This window comes from Quercus suber, unplaced genomic scaffold (assembly GCF_002906115.3).
Source record: "Quercus suber isolate HL8 unplaced genomic scaffold, Cork oak 2.0 scaffold_10, whole genome shotgun sequence".
NCBI lineage: Eukaryota > Viridiplantae > Streptophyta > Magnoliopsida > Fagales > Fagaceae > Quercus > Quercus suber.
In genome coordinates, this window is record NW_027069476.1 from 93946 (window position 1) to 106908 (window position 12963).

Genomic DNA, 12963 nt, shown 5'->3' on the forward strand with positions numbered 1-12963 from the left:
GGGGGAAATAAATAGGTTGTTACTCACAACTTATACATTCCAGATGTTCTTGGTCATTTCCCTTGTATTGGCCAGGACTAAGTTTCGTAAACACTTTGTTACTCACAACTTCTCTCTTTGTAGAAAATTAGAGCCAGGCCTTCAAGGAAATTTGTGTCTAATTCAACCACCGACAAAACGGTGTCCAATCTATAACTTTTTGTTTGTCTTTTCTAAGTTCTATACATTTCATTCAAGAAAATCTTTAGTTTGAAGTAAAGATTTCTAACTGGATATACTTGTTGGTAGGCTGGCATGGCTGCGGCACATAGTTTGATTGGAGAAACCAATGCTCTTCTAAGCAAGCCAAATCACATGAAACCATCTCTCATAGAAGCAGGGGCTCGTCTTTTTGTCACTAGGTTCCTTGGAACTTATATCTCAGCTGGATGTTTAATGTGAGTTTGCCCTTTACATAGATATCCTCTTTATATATTCGTTCTATATATGCACTCTGAAAATCAGTATTGTATATAGGTAGTTTATGATAATCTGGGGACATTGAAAATGTATCATCACTGAAGAGCTAGTTTGGAAGTTTCAATATTATAATTCTGGGGATGTTTTTGTTAAGTCACTGAGGAGGTGTTAAAGGTTAAATTATCTGGAATCTTTTGGATAAAGTTTTGGTGACTTGATTATGTAGGCTTGCAGGGGATTTTGTAACCATGGGGCTTTAATTTGAATTTAACCCAATAATGAATTACAATGGATATTATTCTTGGTGCGGGCACCATAGGTTCATAGCCACGTTTCAGCTATTCAGCCCAATCCAAACGGGCACTTAGTGTGGGTTTGGATACCACATTTCCAAACCCACTTTGCATTTTCTGCCCTTTTTTTTTTTTTTTTAGCGCATGAACAGTAACATTATATGTGAATACTGCACAGGGGACAAAGACACTATTCGTAAATAGTAATATCACATGTGAGCACTGTACAGAGGACAAAAGACACTGTTTACATACTGTTTATTCATTTAAAAATTATTTTGTTACAGTGTTTTCATTTTTCAATTTCAGTAAAAATAAGTTGTATCCAAACGAACTCTTAAATTGCATCAATAAGATTGATATGCAATGCTTGTGGTATTGCAGTTTATTAGAGGAAGGGGACACAATATTGACCTTTGAAGGAGACAAGAGAAAGTGTTCTATGAAAATAGTTCTTAAAGTTCATACTCCCCAGTTTTATTGGAAGGTACTCTTAATCTATGTTGGGATCATTTTTATATGGATCACTTGCAACATACTATAACTATTGTTAAAATTTGCAAGAATTTTTTTTTAAAGTTAATTAATAGGTTGCGAATTATATTGGCATTTTATTATAGTGCAGAATTTTCTCAACACCATTGACGAGCGCTAGATTGTTTTGATCAGATTATGACACGGGCCGATTTAGGCCTTGCTGATGCATATATTGATGGGGATATCTCTTTCACCGATGAAAATGAAGGTCTTATAGACCTCTTTTTGGTAGGATTGATTAAAGTTTGAGTTAATTCCAAAACGGCACTGCTCTGAACCTAATACGTACAAAGCATGTTTATGGTATGTAACTCCTTAGAATTTACCTTGCTGATATGTTTTGCAGATTCTTATTGCCGGCAGAGAGTCAAAGTCCTCTATCTTAAAATTGAATCAGAGAAGGGATGTATTCCAACTGCCAGACTTTGCTGGAAGCTTGGATAATCATATTATAATTAATTATCCCCTTTTTTCGCTCAACTTTAACTTATTTATTTATTTATTACTTTAGGGGTTGGTGGACACCATTGATATTTACGGCTGCTATAGGATCTACAAGCTATTTTTTGAAGCATTTTTCAAGGCAAAATACTCTTACACAGGCACGCAGGAAGATCTCTCGTCATTATTAGCTGGTATAAGACTATGGTCTTTCCATTCCTTGTTTTTATTTGAGATCTTTTTCTTTTCAATTTGAGGAGGTGGTTTTCAAAAAAAAAAAAAAAGAAGGAGATATTATGGATGCCGCAACGTTGGATTAGGTGCTTTTATGTGCCTTTGTTTTGCGTGAGGTGTGACATTGGCTTGGTTTTTAGTTTGAGTTACTGAGAAATCTCTTTGGGAGTGATATGCAGAAATTTTAGTGTAAAGAAAATTTACCCTTTGTTTCAGATGCAGCCCTAGTTTTGGTATTTGTGAAGGAAAGTTACTTGAGTGTATTAAAGTTTGGATTGTGTGAGAATGCATCTACACCATCTTTGTACTCTTCAAAGATAAATTCTTCATGCTCCCTCTATGTGTTTGTGCCTCTATTCTTCTAGGTTGTTTTTACTTAATTCCTAGTTTTATTTGGAGATCTTTCTAAAACATGTTGTAGAGAGGGAAAATTTCCGACCTATCACAAGCTGATACATCACACTACCAAGACCACAAAATGCAGCCAATTACAAAGCGCCGCGTATTGCTGCTAGGTTTTGCTATCATTACTCAAAAACCAACAGAAATTTGCCAAGTGTCATGCAAAAAAAAACCAATCACACATCATCGCACGTGTAAGCGATGACATAATCAGCTTCACACGTGTAAGCGATGACACAATCAGCCTCGCACGTGTAAGCGATGACATAAGCGGACCAATCAAGCTCTGCCACGTGTCACCAATCAGACTCCGCCACGTGTCGCTTACCTACCCCAAAACTCCTATAAATAGAAGCCTTCCTAAGCCATTTGGAGGAGATCTGAGATCAGGAGATCAGATCAAGGAGATCCAGAGATTTGGAGAGAGGACCAGGCCATTGGAAGTACTCAGAAGTCCAGAAGCTCTGCCGGAACCAAGCTCTAAAGCCTCCAAGAACTTCAAGAACTTCAACTTCGAATACGAAGAACATTCGAAGGAAAATCATCCAAATCATCCGCCTAGATCCAAAAGTCTGCGGGAATCAAGCCTAAAGTGTCCAAAAACATCACAAATCATAAATTAGTGAAGCTCTACGGATCAAGCCTCTAAAGCCCCGAAGAACTTCCACCACAAACCTTCGAATACCAAGAACATTCGAAGAGAGAATCAAGCTCAAAAGCCTCCAGAAACCTCACAAACCACAAATCATTGAAGCTCTACGGATTCAAGCCTCTAAAGCACCGAAGAACTTCCACCACAAACCTTCGAAGACGAAGAACACACAAAGAACACGAAGAACACACGAAGAACACGAAGAACACACGAAGAACGTGAAGAACAAAGGATTTCTAACAAGCTCATAGCCAGAGATTCATTGTAATTTCGTTTCAACAATCTTCGATCCATCCTTCAACCAAATTGAAGGATACTTTGTGTTCAAGTGAAAATCACATTACCACAAATCCAATTAACAAATCTTTCAAGGAGATCGAATCAGAGGATAACTCTTTTGTAAATCAACAGAGAATTGTACCATATATATATTCAATACAAATTCGCATTTGTGACACTATCTTACTTGTTTGACTTTATTTCGAACCGAGAAATTTAGTCGTCCACACATGTAATATTTTTCGAGTTAGGGTATGTTTTGATACAACTTATTTTGCTGAAAATTGAAAAATATTGTAACAAAATAATTTTTAAATATATGAATAGTGTCGTGGGACCCGTAAACAGTGCATGAACAGTGCACTTTGCCTCTGCATAGTAAATTTATGTGCATGAACAGTGCGGTTACTATTCATACGCAAAAAAAAAAAAAAAACGCAAACATGAGGGAAAAATGAAAATCCAAACACTCAAGTAGTCTTGATATTTGGGTTGCTTTTACAACAAACTCGTATTAGAGGAAAGGTTCACTACCTAGTTGTTTGCAATTGTTCTCTTGGGGGACTGTGCTTATTGGTTCATGGATCTAATTATTGGGAATAAAAATTTTCAGGTAAGTCCTCTACAAAACTTTTGGAATTTGGGACAATGGTTTCTAATGCTAAATTTATGTATTTTCCTTCCGATTTCTTTTATACTAATTAGCTTTTTTCTCTCACATAACAAAATACTTTTGATTTTTGGTCAAACACAAATGGGTGGTGCAACAAACTTGTCTATTTTTCTTGTCATAATCTTTATCCAAGGGAGTCAATTTTGTACTCAAAAGCATTTTAGTTTGGTCAAGAGAACGAAATGTTTCTATATCAAATAATACTAGTGTACTATTTCGAAATTAATGTTTATATATTTATATATATATATATATATATAAAATAACTATCTTCAATAACATTTAAACAAATAAATTTAATAGTCTTTTAGTAATAATTTGGGACAATCAATAAATTTTGTTAGATAATTAGCCAAAGCCCAAGCCCAAAAACCTTTTTTTTTTTTTACTTTTTAAATTCCTTATTATTTCAAATCTCTCTCTCTCTCTCTCTCTCTCTCTCTCTCTCTCTCTCTCTCTCTCTCAACGCATGCAACATAGACATGATTTTCATTTCAAATTAGAAAATGTTAAGACCAAAATTTTGTCACAACTTACTCATGTGACAAGTTGTGAGTGGTGGAGTAAAAGTAATGAGTCCACAACTCCACCAATCATGACTTGCCATGTGAGCAAATTGTGGCAAAAGTTATGGAAGCATTACTCTTTTAAATTTCTCAACAACACTGCCCATAAATATGCTCTACTCACTACTTTTCCTTCCACCTTATGGCCTAGTTGTCATCACCCTTCTCCTTTCTTCTTCTTTTTTTTTTTTTTTTTTTTTTGTTGGTAAAAAAATCTTGCAGATAAAATCCAATCCAAAACGAATGTTTTGCTCGAAATAGCCCAAACTATTTTGTCTTCGAAAATAGTATCTAACTCTTGTATTAAGATATGTATAACTTTGCATTGCTTGTTCGTTCTATCAAATTTCTCTACTTCAAGTTTGTTATTAAAAATCATAGTCTCAAGTCTCTTGACTACCAAAGGTTTTAGAGGACTTTGCCGAAGGTATTGTATAGAACTCGCTTGGACACCTCTGTACCCACTAATTAGATCCACGAACCAATCAGCAAAATTCCAGAGAGAACAATCCAAAGGTAAAGGTAGTGAACCTTGATTCTAATACCAATTTTTTGTGAGAAAGTGCATCCAAATAAAACTTACACAAGATCAATTGTGAAAATATTTAGAATGATCTCAAAAAATATAAGAGTAGTGAAGAAAGCCCAAAAGAAAAATATACAACCACACAAAAGAGAGAGAGAGAGAGAGAGAACACCAAAAGTTTACATGATTTAGCCTTTGACCTATGTCCTGAAAATTTCACTCTAACAAATATGAATAGATGAAAAATGGTGTAGAATGTAGAGGCGTGTAGCTGTGTGAGTTCAATTCACGTGCTGACATTTGAGACTATATGTTTAGAATGATAATCTTCTTCGTTGAATGATAGTATACAAACCTAATTAGTGACATAAGTGATAGAATGATTGTATTCAAACATAATTAGTGACATAATTGATGTCAAGCATAAGCTTATTATTCGATTTGTTTGTGTTTCTAGAGTAATGAACTTTTTGCTCTGTTCCTGGACGAAACAATGACATTCTCCACCGCTGTATTTAAGGTTAGGATCAAAATTAACCTTTTCACCTTCCTTTTTAAGCTTTAGCTTTAACTTAAATTCACCTTTATGACTATATTTCTTAGAAGGAAGATGAGGACTTAAAGGTTGCGCAGCTGAGAAAAATGTCTACTTTAATTGAAAAGGTGAGAAATTAATACTGGATTATGTCAAATTTTTAAAGATTTTCCTGCCCTTACCTAATCCTTTTTTTTCTTTATTTCTTTCAATTAACTTGGTCAAGAATTAATGAGAGGCATGAAGTTCTTGATATTGGGTTTGGCTGGGGAAGCTTTGCTATTGAAGTTGTCAATCGAACTGGATGCAAATACACTGGCATCACTTTGTCTAATGAGCAACTAAAACTTGCGGAAGAGAAAGTGAAAGATGCTGGCCTTCAGGTACCAATTTGATGAATGGCATTCACCATAAATGCATATATCACCCTTCTTATTATTATTCAATGTGGGGCTTTACTTATATATGTCTACTCAATAATCTCTCAGCCCCTTACATGCGAGTCTATGCTTCCTTGCAGGCTTCAAGACCTCTTTGGGGTCATGAAAAAATCCTACTTGCTTCCCCTTGCCTTATGGGTTTTTTCTTCATCAATGCGTCATTCATGGGCCTCACACCATGCATGTGAACTACGTGTCAACCTCTCACATTTCTCAATGTGAACTCAGCTTGCACTTCCAAGTCTATGGGAACCTCATGCCACAGCATTATCTAGCACCATTAGCAATATTCATTTGTTGGGTCTTTTTCCAAGATCATTTGTGTGACCTTTATGGGTTTGCTTTGTACAATAAAGTGTTCCCGCTCCAACGACGAAAGGGACTTTGATAACCTTGTCACCTCATCCAATTGAATAATTAATATAACATATAAAGACACCACTTGATCCAAGATGCTTAAGTCTTTTGGTTTGGGTCCGACTATGTTATATTCTTTACTCGCTCTTTTTATCATTATTTAATGTAAAACTTCACTAACTCGTGTATACCTAACAATTTCATCCATTTACCTTTGTTATATGCAGGGGCGGAGCCACATAGTGGCTTGGGGGGGCCGTGGCCCCTGCGAATTTTTTTTTTCCCATTAGACTAGGAAGAAAAAATAACTAGGCCCCCCCAACATTACACAGCCGGCCCCCCCTACCCATTTCTCACCCATTTTCCCAGCCCTCAATCAAAAATTAGGAACACCTCAAATTAAATATATATATATATATATATATCTATTCTACTTTCAAGCAAAAAAAAAAAAAAAAAGCCCAAAAAAAATTTTGAACTAAAATCTGGAAAAAAAAAATTGTAATAGAGCAAGCCCACTAGAGAAAAAAAGCCCAACATCAACATGAACAAATTACAGATGGTAGCATACCCACGAGTTACAGATGCAAACCCAATAGATTATATATAGTAGCAAACCCACGAATTCTCAAAAAAAAAAAAAAAAACANTGAGTATGTTGCAATTCATCATTACGCTTACTAGAACTAACAACAATATTGATAATATTAACCAAATGATCAAAGAACTGATGAACATCTTATACTTCTCTAGATGCTGTAACTAGAGCTAATTGCAGCTTATAAGCCATACAGTGTACATAATAAGCATATGGGCACTCTCTAAGAAAAAGAGCTTGTAATCCATTCCATTCACCACGCATGTTACTAGCCCCATCATATCCTTGACCTCGAATATTTTCAATGTAGAGGTTGTAATGAGAAAGGACAGCACAAATCTCATTCTTTAAAGTCAATGCAGCAGTGTCTCTAACATGCACAACATGAAAGAAACGCTCTTTAATGAAACCTTCTTTATCAACAAACCTCAAAATGATGGCCATTTGCTCTCTCTTCGACTCATCCCGAGCTTCATCAACAAGAATGCAAAATTTTGCATCTCCAATTTCTTCACGAATAGCATTTCGCACATTACTAGCAAGAATATGCAAAATCTCCTTTTGAATTGTGGGTGATGTATATTTGGCATTTCCTGGTGCATTTTCTAAGACAACACTAGCTACTTTGTCATTGAAAGTTGATCTGAATTTTATCAATTCAATAAAATTACCTCTATTTTTTGAATCAAGGCTTTCATCATGACCTCTAAAAGCACAAGCTTGAATGCTAGCCATCGAGCACACTCTACTGAGGTTTTGAGCCGCAACCGATTATTCTCTAATTCTTTTGACGTTTGTTTCTCAATCAGCTTGTCAATATGCCGTGAATGATTCTTTAAATCCTCGCAACATTTCATAGCAATTTTATGTGGGGAGTTTGGTTCTTTGCCTTCATGATGAATTAAAGGACAATTCATTCCATCTTTCACCTTTTTCCAATTATTAAAACCTCGTGAAATGAATACATTGGATCCGGGACGACCTATTGGTTTCTTACTAAAAAGGTAGCAAGGTAAACAATATATCGCATCCATTGAAGGTGAGTATTCCAACCAATCCTTATGTGAACCAAACCATGAAGGTTGAAATCGACAATGATGAGTATCATCATTGTATGGATAGTCTATATTTTCAAATTAATATGGACCTTGTTTAAGATAAGCTCGTCGAATTTTATCTTGTTGGTTGATAGGAAATTCACATATTTGTTTACGTGATCCTGGATCACGATTTATCTCTTCAAATTGAAGTTTTGGACATTTGGAGGGGTGTTCATTAGGTATTGAAGTATTAAGATTTGTTTCTACAGCCACAGGTGTCCTAATTTCTGAATTGCTAGCATCTTTTTTCTTAAAGAATGCATCAATTGTTTTTCATTTGCTCATAATTCTTTTAGCTTTAAGAATATGACTAAAAAATTAACCTGAAAAGAATTTAAAAAAAAAAATTAATTAGAAACTTTTACTTAATTATATGAATGTTATTCATACTCAAGAAAAAAACAAAATTTTCACTATAATTTAAACAATCAGCCCATTTTTAATACAACTTTAATTAATAATAACCCCTCAAAAAAAAAAAAAACAAAAATGATTTAATTAATTTGTCTTTTATAATATTTTGGTTAATTTAATTACATAACTTTAATTATTATTATTTAATTTAACAATAAACTATATTGCTTTAATTTATTTGCCATTAATTATACTGCTTTAATTTGTTATATTGTTTAGCCCATGTGCCCATAGCCCATCTATCCCCTCCCCACCCTACTCAACAAACAAGCACAACTTGCGTCCCAAATCCAATCACAATAGCCAGCTACAATCAGAAAATTTTGCAATGCTAATCACAAATCACAACACACATTACACTAAATAACAATTAATATTTCACCAAATACCAACACACTGAGTCACTGACCAACAAAAAGGAATAAGATAAAGCCACATTTAAAAAGACAAAAACAGGGAAAAAGAGTCACTGACCGGATAAGATAAAGCCACATTTAAAAAGATAAAAAAAAAAAAAGGAAAAAACAAAACCCAGCCAATAAGAGAGTCACAGTTCAAAAGAGAGAGAGAGAGGGACTTACCGAGATGTGGATCAGGCTATTAAAGACAAAGAATAAAGAGCCTTCTTCAATCCTTCAAAAAATTGATTTCATTTTTTCATTCAGTGAGAGTGAGATAAAGAGAGAGTCAGAGAGAGACTGAGATGAGAGAGAGTTAGAGAGAAACCTTAAGGGCCGACTACCGAAGCGGAGGGAGCAACTGCCAACGAGCACTGCTGCACCAGAGGTCCGGAGCGGAGGCAAAACGATATCTGCGATCTCCGATGACTCGATGAGGCGATCTGTGATCTGCGATGAGGGGCGACCGGGAGAGCACGACGACGACGTCGAGCGAGCCGCGACGATGACGACAGCGACGTGACCGTGGGTTACTGGGTTAGTGGGTTTGGTTTGCTGGGGTTCCGGGTTTGGTTTTGGTTTGTGTATTAGGGGGTTTTTTTTTTTTTTGATAAACACTTTGTGTTTGGTTTGCTGGAGTTTGTGTTTGCTGGAGTTTGATGTGCTTTAGTATTGGGGTTTGATTTCTCTGCCTCTGCCAGAGACGTGATGGGTTTCAACTCTCTGCCAGCAACATGATGGGTTCGTTTCTGATTTTCTGTATTGTTTTTTCTTTTTTTGGTTGAGAATCTGTGGGCTTGCCGTGAGCAAGCTTGGGCTCGCCGTGGGCTTGGCTTGCTGTGGGCTCTGTTACCATTTTTTTTTTTTTTTTTTTTCAGATTTTAGTTCAAATTTTTTTGGGTTTTTTTTTTTTTTTTTGCTTGTTCTCAAGACCTTTTAAATGCCATGCATTTAGTTTCAACTACAAAATCACTTATTCAAAAGTTGAGACATGATGGATAGGAGCCTTTACTTGCTAGTGTTATATCATTTTGTGAGCAACATGAAATTGATATTCTTGATATGAATGCTCGTTACACTAAAGGTCGAGGTAGATATTGTCGTCAAGATGAAGATTTAACAATGGAACATCATTTTAAAATTTGCATATTTACAGTTGCAATAGACTTTCAATTGCAAGAATTGAAAAGTAGATTTTGTGAGCTAACAACGGAACTTGTCATTCTTAGTTCAGCTTTAAATCCCAAGGATGCTTTTAGATTATTTAAAATTGTTCATATATGCAATTTAGTTAAGAAATATTATCCTCAAGATTTTACTAAACATGAACAAGAACTTTTGGAGTCTCAATTGCAACATTATGAGTTTGATGTGATAAAACATCTAGATTTTCAGAATATGAGTACAATTTCCGAGCTATGTAGGAGATTAAAAATTTCAAGAAAGTCTAATATCTATTTTTTGATTGATAGACTTATTCGTCTTGTGTTGATCCTTCCAGTTTGTACAGAAACTACAGAACGAGCTTTCTCAGCTATGAAATTGTTAAAAACAAGACTTCGCAATAGAATGGAGGATGAGTTTTTGGCATATAATATGATAGTTTATATAGAGAAGGAAATTGCAGGGAATTTCACTATGGAGATGATAATGGAAGAATTTTATTCCATGAAAAATCGTCGTTAGGCATGATTTGATCCGGTTGATGACCCGACCTGACTTGAATAATGTTGCGTGGTTTTTAATGGGAGATTTATTGAGGCTTAGTCCATGGAGCGGAGGCTTGGGCAGACAAAATTTTTTTTGTCCGTTTTGTAGCCCATTGTGAATCCTGTGTGCAGGATATAAAAGCTTTTTTTTTTTGTGATTAGGGTTTTGTCTTGTTGTTGTTTTTGAGAAAGAAAAACACTGTAGCCGCACATTGTAATTTTTTTTTTTATAATAGTGAAATCCCCGTGGACGTAGGCAAATTGCCGAATCACGTAAATACTGTCTTGTGCGTGTGATTGTTTTTCTTTTGGCGTTTTGTTTTCTCTATTTTTTTTGTTTCTCACAAGTTTGGAATTTCAGTTGAATTCCCAACATGTTCAAGTATATGATGATATATGAAAGTTGATAATTTTGTATCCAATAGACTTAAGAATTATATTTAGTACATTTATGTTACAACCCGGCCCCCCCATGTATTTATTCCTGGCTACGCCCTTGGTTATATGATAGTTAATAAATATATTCTATGTTGGACCTATTTTATGGTAAAAATATGATAATTAATAAGTCTAAATGTAAATGTAGTACTGCATCATTTAAAAAGAGTCATCACGCTTTATTTGGTGGAATTAAATTTTAATGATGTTGAACGATATATATTATCTTAAATTCATGAAAACTAAAACTAAATCAAGGACCATTTTTTGTGATAAAAGAATAGAAACAAGATCGTTGTTTTGTTGCGGTCACATTGACATACTTAACAAGCATATAGCAGAGAATTTGGAAGTCTGTTTTTCCTTGTTTAGGTTTACAATTTGCATAAAATAATTGGTTCTTTTCCTAGCAAGAAACATCTGCTTAAGTATTGTAAGGTTGAATTTAATCAACCATATAATTGGCTTTATTCTGTGACCAATTTGCTTGTAATTTAACACTTAGTAACCCTGTATTTAGGTGGGAAAATTGTAAGGGTAGTGTGTGAGAAGATGTGAAGAAAAGCTCAAGAGTGTGCAAGAAAAATAGAGTCTCGCGACTAGGACTCGCGGGTGGTTCGCGACTGGCAAGCCGCGAAAGGCAGTCACATGAGAGGCACACTGGGAAGCTAAAGGGTCGCGCCAGCTGTCACGCTACAGGACAAAATTTTCAGTCTAGCCAGGCCGTTACGTCGCGACTTAATTTAGCGACTTGGCCAAGCCGCGAGATCAAGTCGCCAACTTACCCTGTTTGGCAAAAACTGACGTTTTGCATTTCCTTTTCACCCTACTATATATACACATTTATACCCATCATATTAAGAGAGCTTCTAGAGAGAATTTTGTGAGAGAAAACCCTAGAGAAATACAAGATTGATTCATCCCCAATCTTCATCTAAAGAGACTCTACAAATTCCTCTACTCTCTTCCTCTCCATTGTCATACCCTTGAGAGGTCATTTACCAAACCCTTGTCTCACCACACCAACGTCTGTGAGAAGGTCCATTTGGTGCTTTGGGAAGCAGTTTGGAAAGGAACCAATATACATTGGTTGATGCTATGGTCAAGTAGCGGAATCCGGGAAGCTAGAGAAGAAATAGGTTCGGCGTAACCTCGTTGTTGTGTTCAAGAGTTACTTACTCATATGTTCAGCTTTTCAGATCTAGAGTTAGGTGTGAGTGAGTTTCCAACTGTTCTAATCACGTTTAAGTCTAGAGTCTGTTGTAGGGTTTTGTCACGGAATAGTAAAAGGTTAATAACCATCTAATTGGCTTTATTCATGACCAATTTGCTTGTAATTTAGCACTTAGTAACCCTGTATTTAGGTGGAAAATTGTAAGGGTAGTGGTGAGAAGATGTGAGAAAAGCAAGAGTGTGCAAGAAAAACAGAGTCTCGCGACTAGGACTCGCAGGTGGTTCGCACTGGCAAGTCGCGAAAGGCAGTTACGTGAGAGGCCACTGGGAAGCTGAAGGGTACGCCAGCTATCACGCTACAGGACAAAAGTTCCAGTCTGGCCAGGCCGTTACGTCGCGACTTGATTTCGCGACTTGGCCAAGCGCGAGTTCAAGTCGCCAACTTGCCTGTTGGCAAAAACTGACGTTTTGCATTCCTTCTCACCTACTTATTACACCCTTATACCCATCATATGAGAGAGCTTCCAGAGAGAATTTTGTGAGAGAAAACCCTAGAGAAATACAAGATTGATTCATCCCCAATCTTCATCTAAAGAGACTCTACAAATTCCTCTACTCTCTTCCTCTCCATTGTCATACCCTTGAGAGGTCATTTACCAAACCCTTGTCTCACCACACCCACGTCTGTGAGAAGGTCCATTTGGTGCTTTGGGAAGCAGTTTGGAAAGGAACCAATATA

The 12963-nt window shown here is 36.0% G+C and overlaps 2 protein-coding genes across 8 annotated transcripts in view; both read left to right on the top strand.

The window, feature by feature from the left end:
• Window positions 1-12963, top strand: part of LOC112000384 (uncharacterized) — a 71492-nt gene that overhangs the window by 41324 nt on the left and 17205 nt on the right. The gene's annotated exons all lie outside the window — the stretch shown is intronic.
• On the top strand, window positions 51-6574 carry LOC112038565 (uncharacterized). Of its 7 annotated transcripts, none has more exons than XR_010630449.1 (9): window positions 51-180; window positions 289-437; window positions 1137-1239; window positions 1373-1592; window positions 1801-1924; window positions 5520-5582; window positions 5666-5725; window positions 5824-5980; window positions 6118-6574. XR_010630449.1 is itself a non-coding variant. In XM_065777476.1 (9 exons), exons 2-5 carry the CDS (start codon window positions 295-297, stop codon window positions 1798-1800), a joined length of 507 nt encoding a protein of 168 aa, XP_065633548.1. In that variant the 5' UTR covers window positions 51-180; window positions 289-294; the 3' UTR covers window positions 1801-1924; window positions 5520-5582; window positions 5666-5725; window positions 5824-5980; window positions 6118-6574. The 7 variants fall into 7 exon arrangements, 3 of the variants coding, with proteins under 3 accessions (XP_065633548.1, XP_065633553.1, XP_065633550.1); XR_010630446.1 differs by having other exon boundaries at window positions 1373-1517; window positions 1636-1924; XR_010630448.1 differs by having other exon boundaries at window positions 1373-1497; window positions 1636-1924.

Bases quoted from the DNA above. Each gene is read 5' to 3' on its own strand.
- LOC112038565 (XM_065777476.1), top strand. From the start codon at position 295: ATGGCTGCGGCACATAGTTTGATTGGAGAAACCAATGCTCTTCTAAGC. The intron at 438-1,136 runs GTGAGTTTGCCC...GTGGTATTGCAG, and splicing joins ATCTCAGCTGGATGTTTAAT to TTTATTAGAGGAAGGGGACA. The intron at 1,518-1,635 runs GTAGGATTGATT...TATGTTTTGCAG, and splicing joins GTCTTATAGACCTCTTTTTG to ATTCTTATTGCCGGCAGAGA.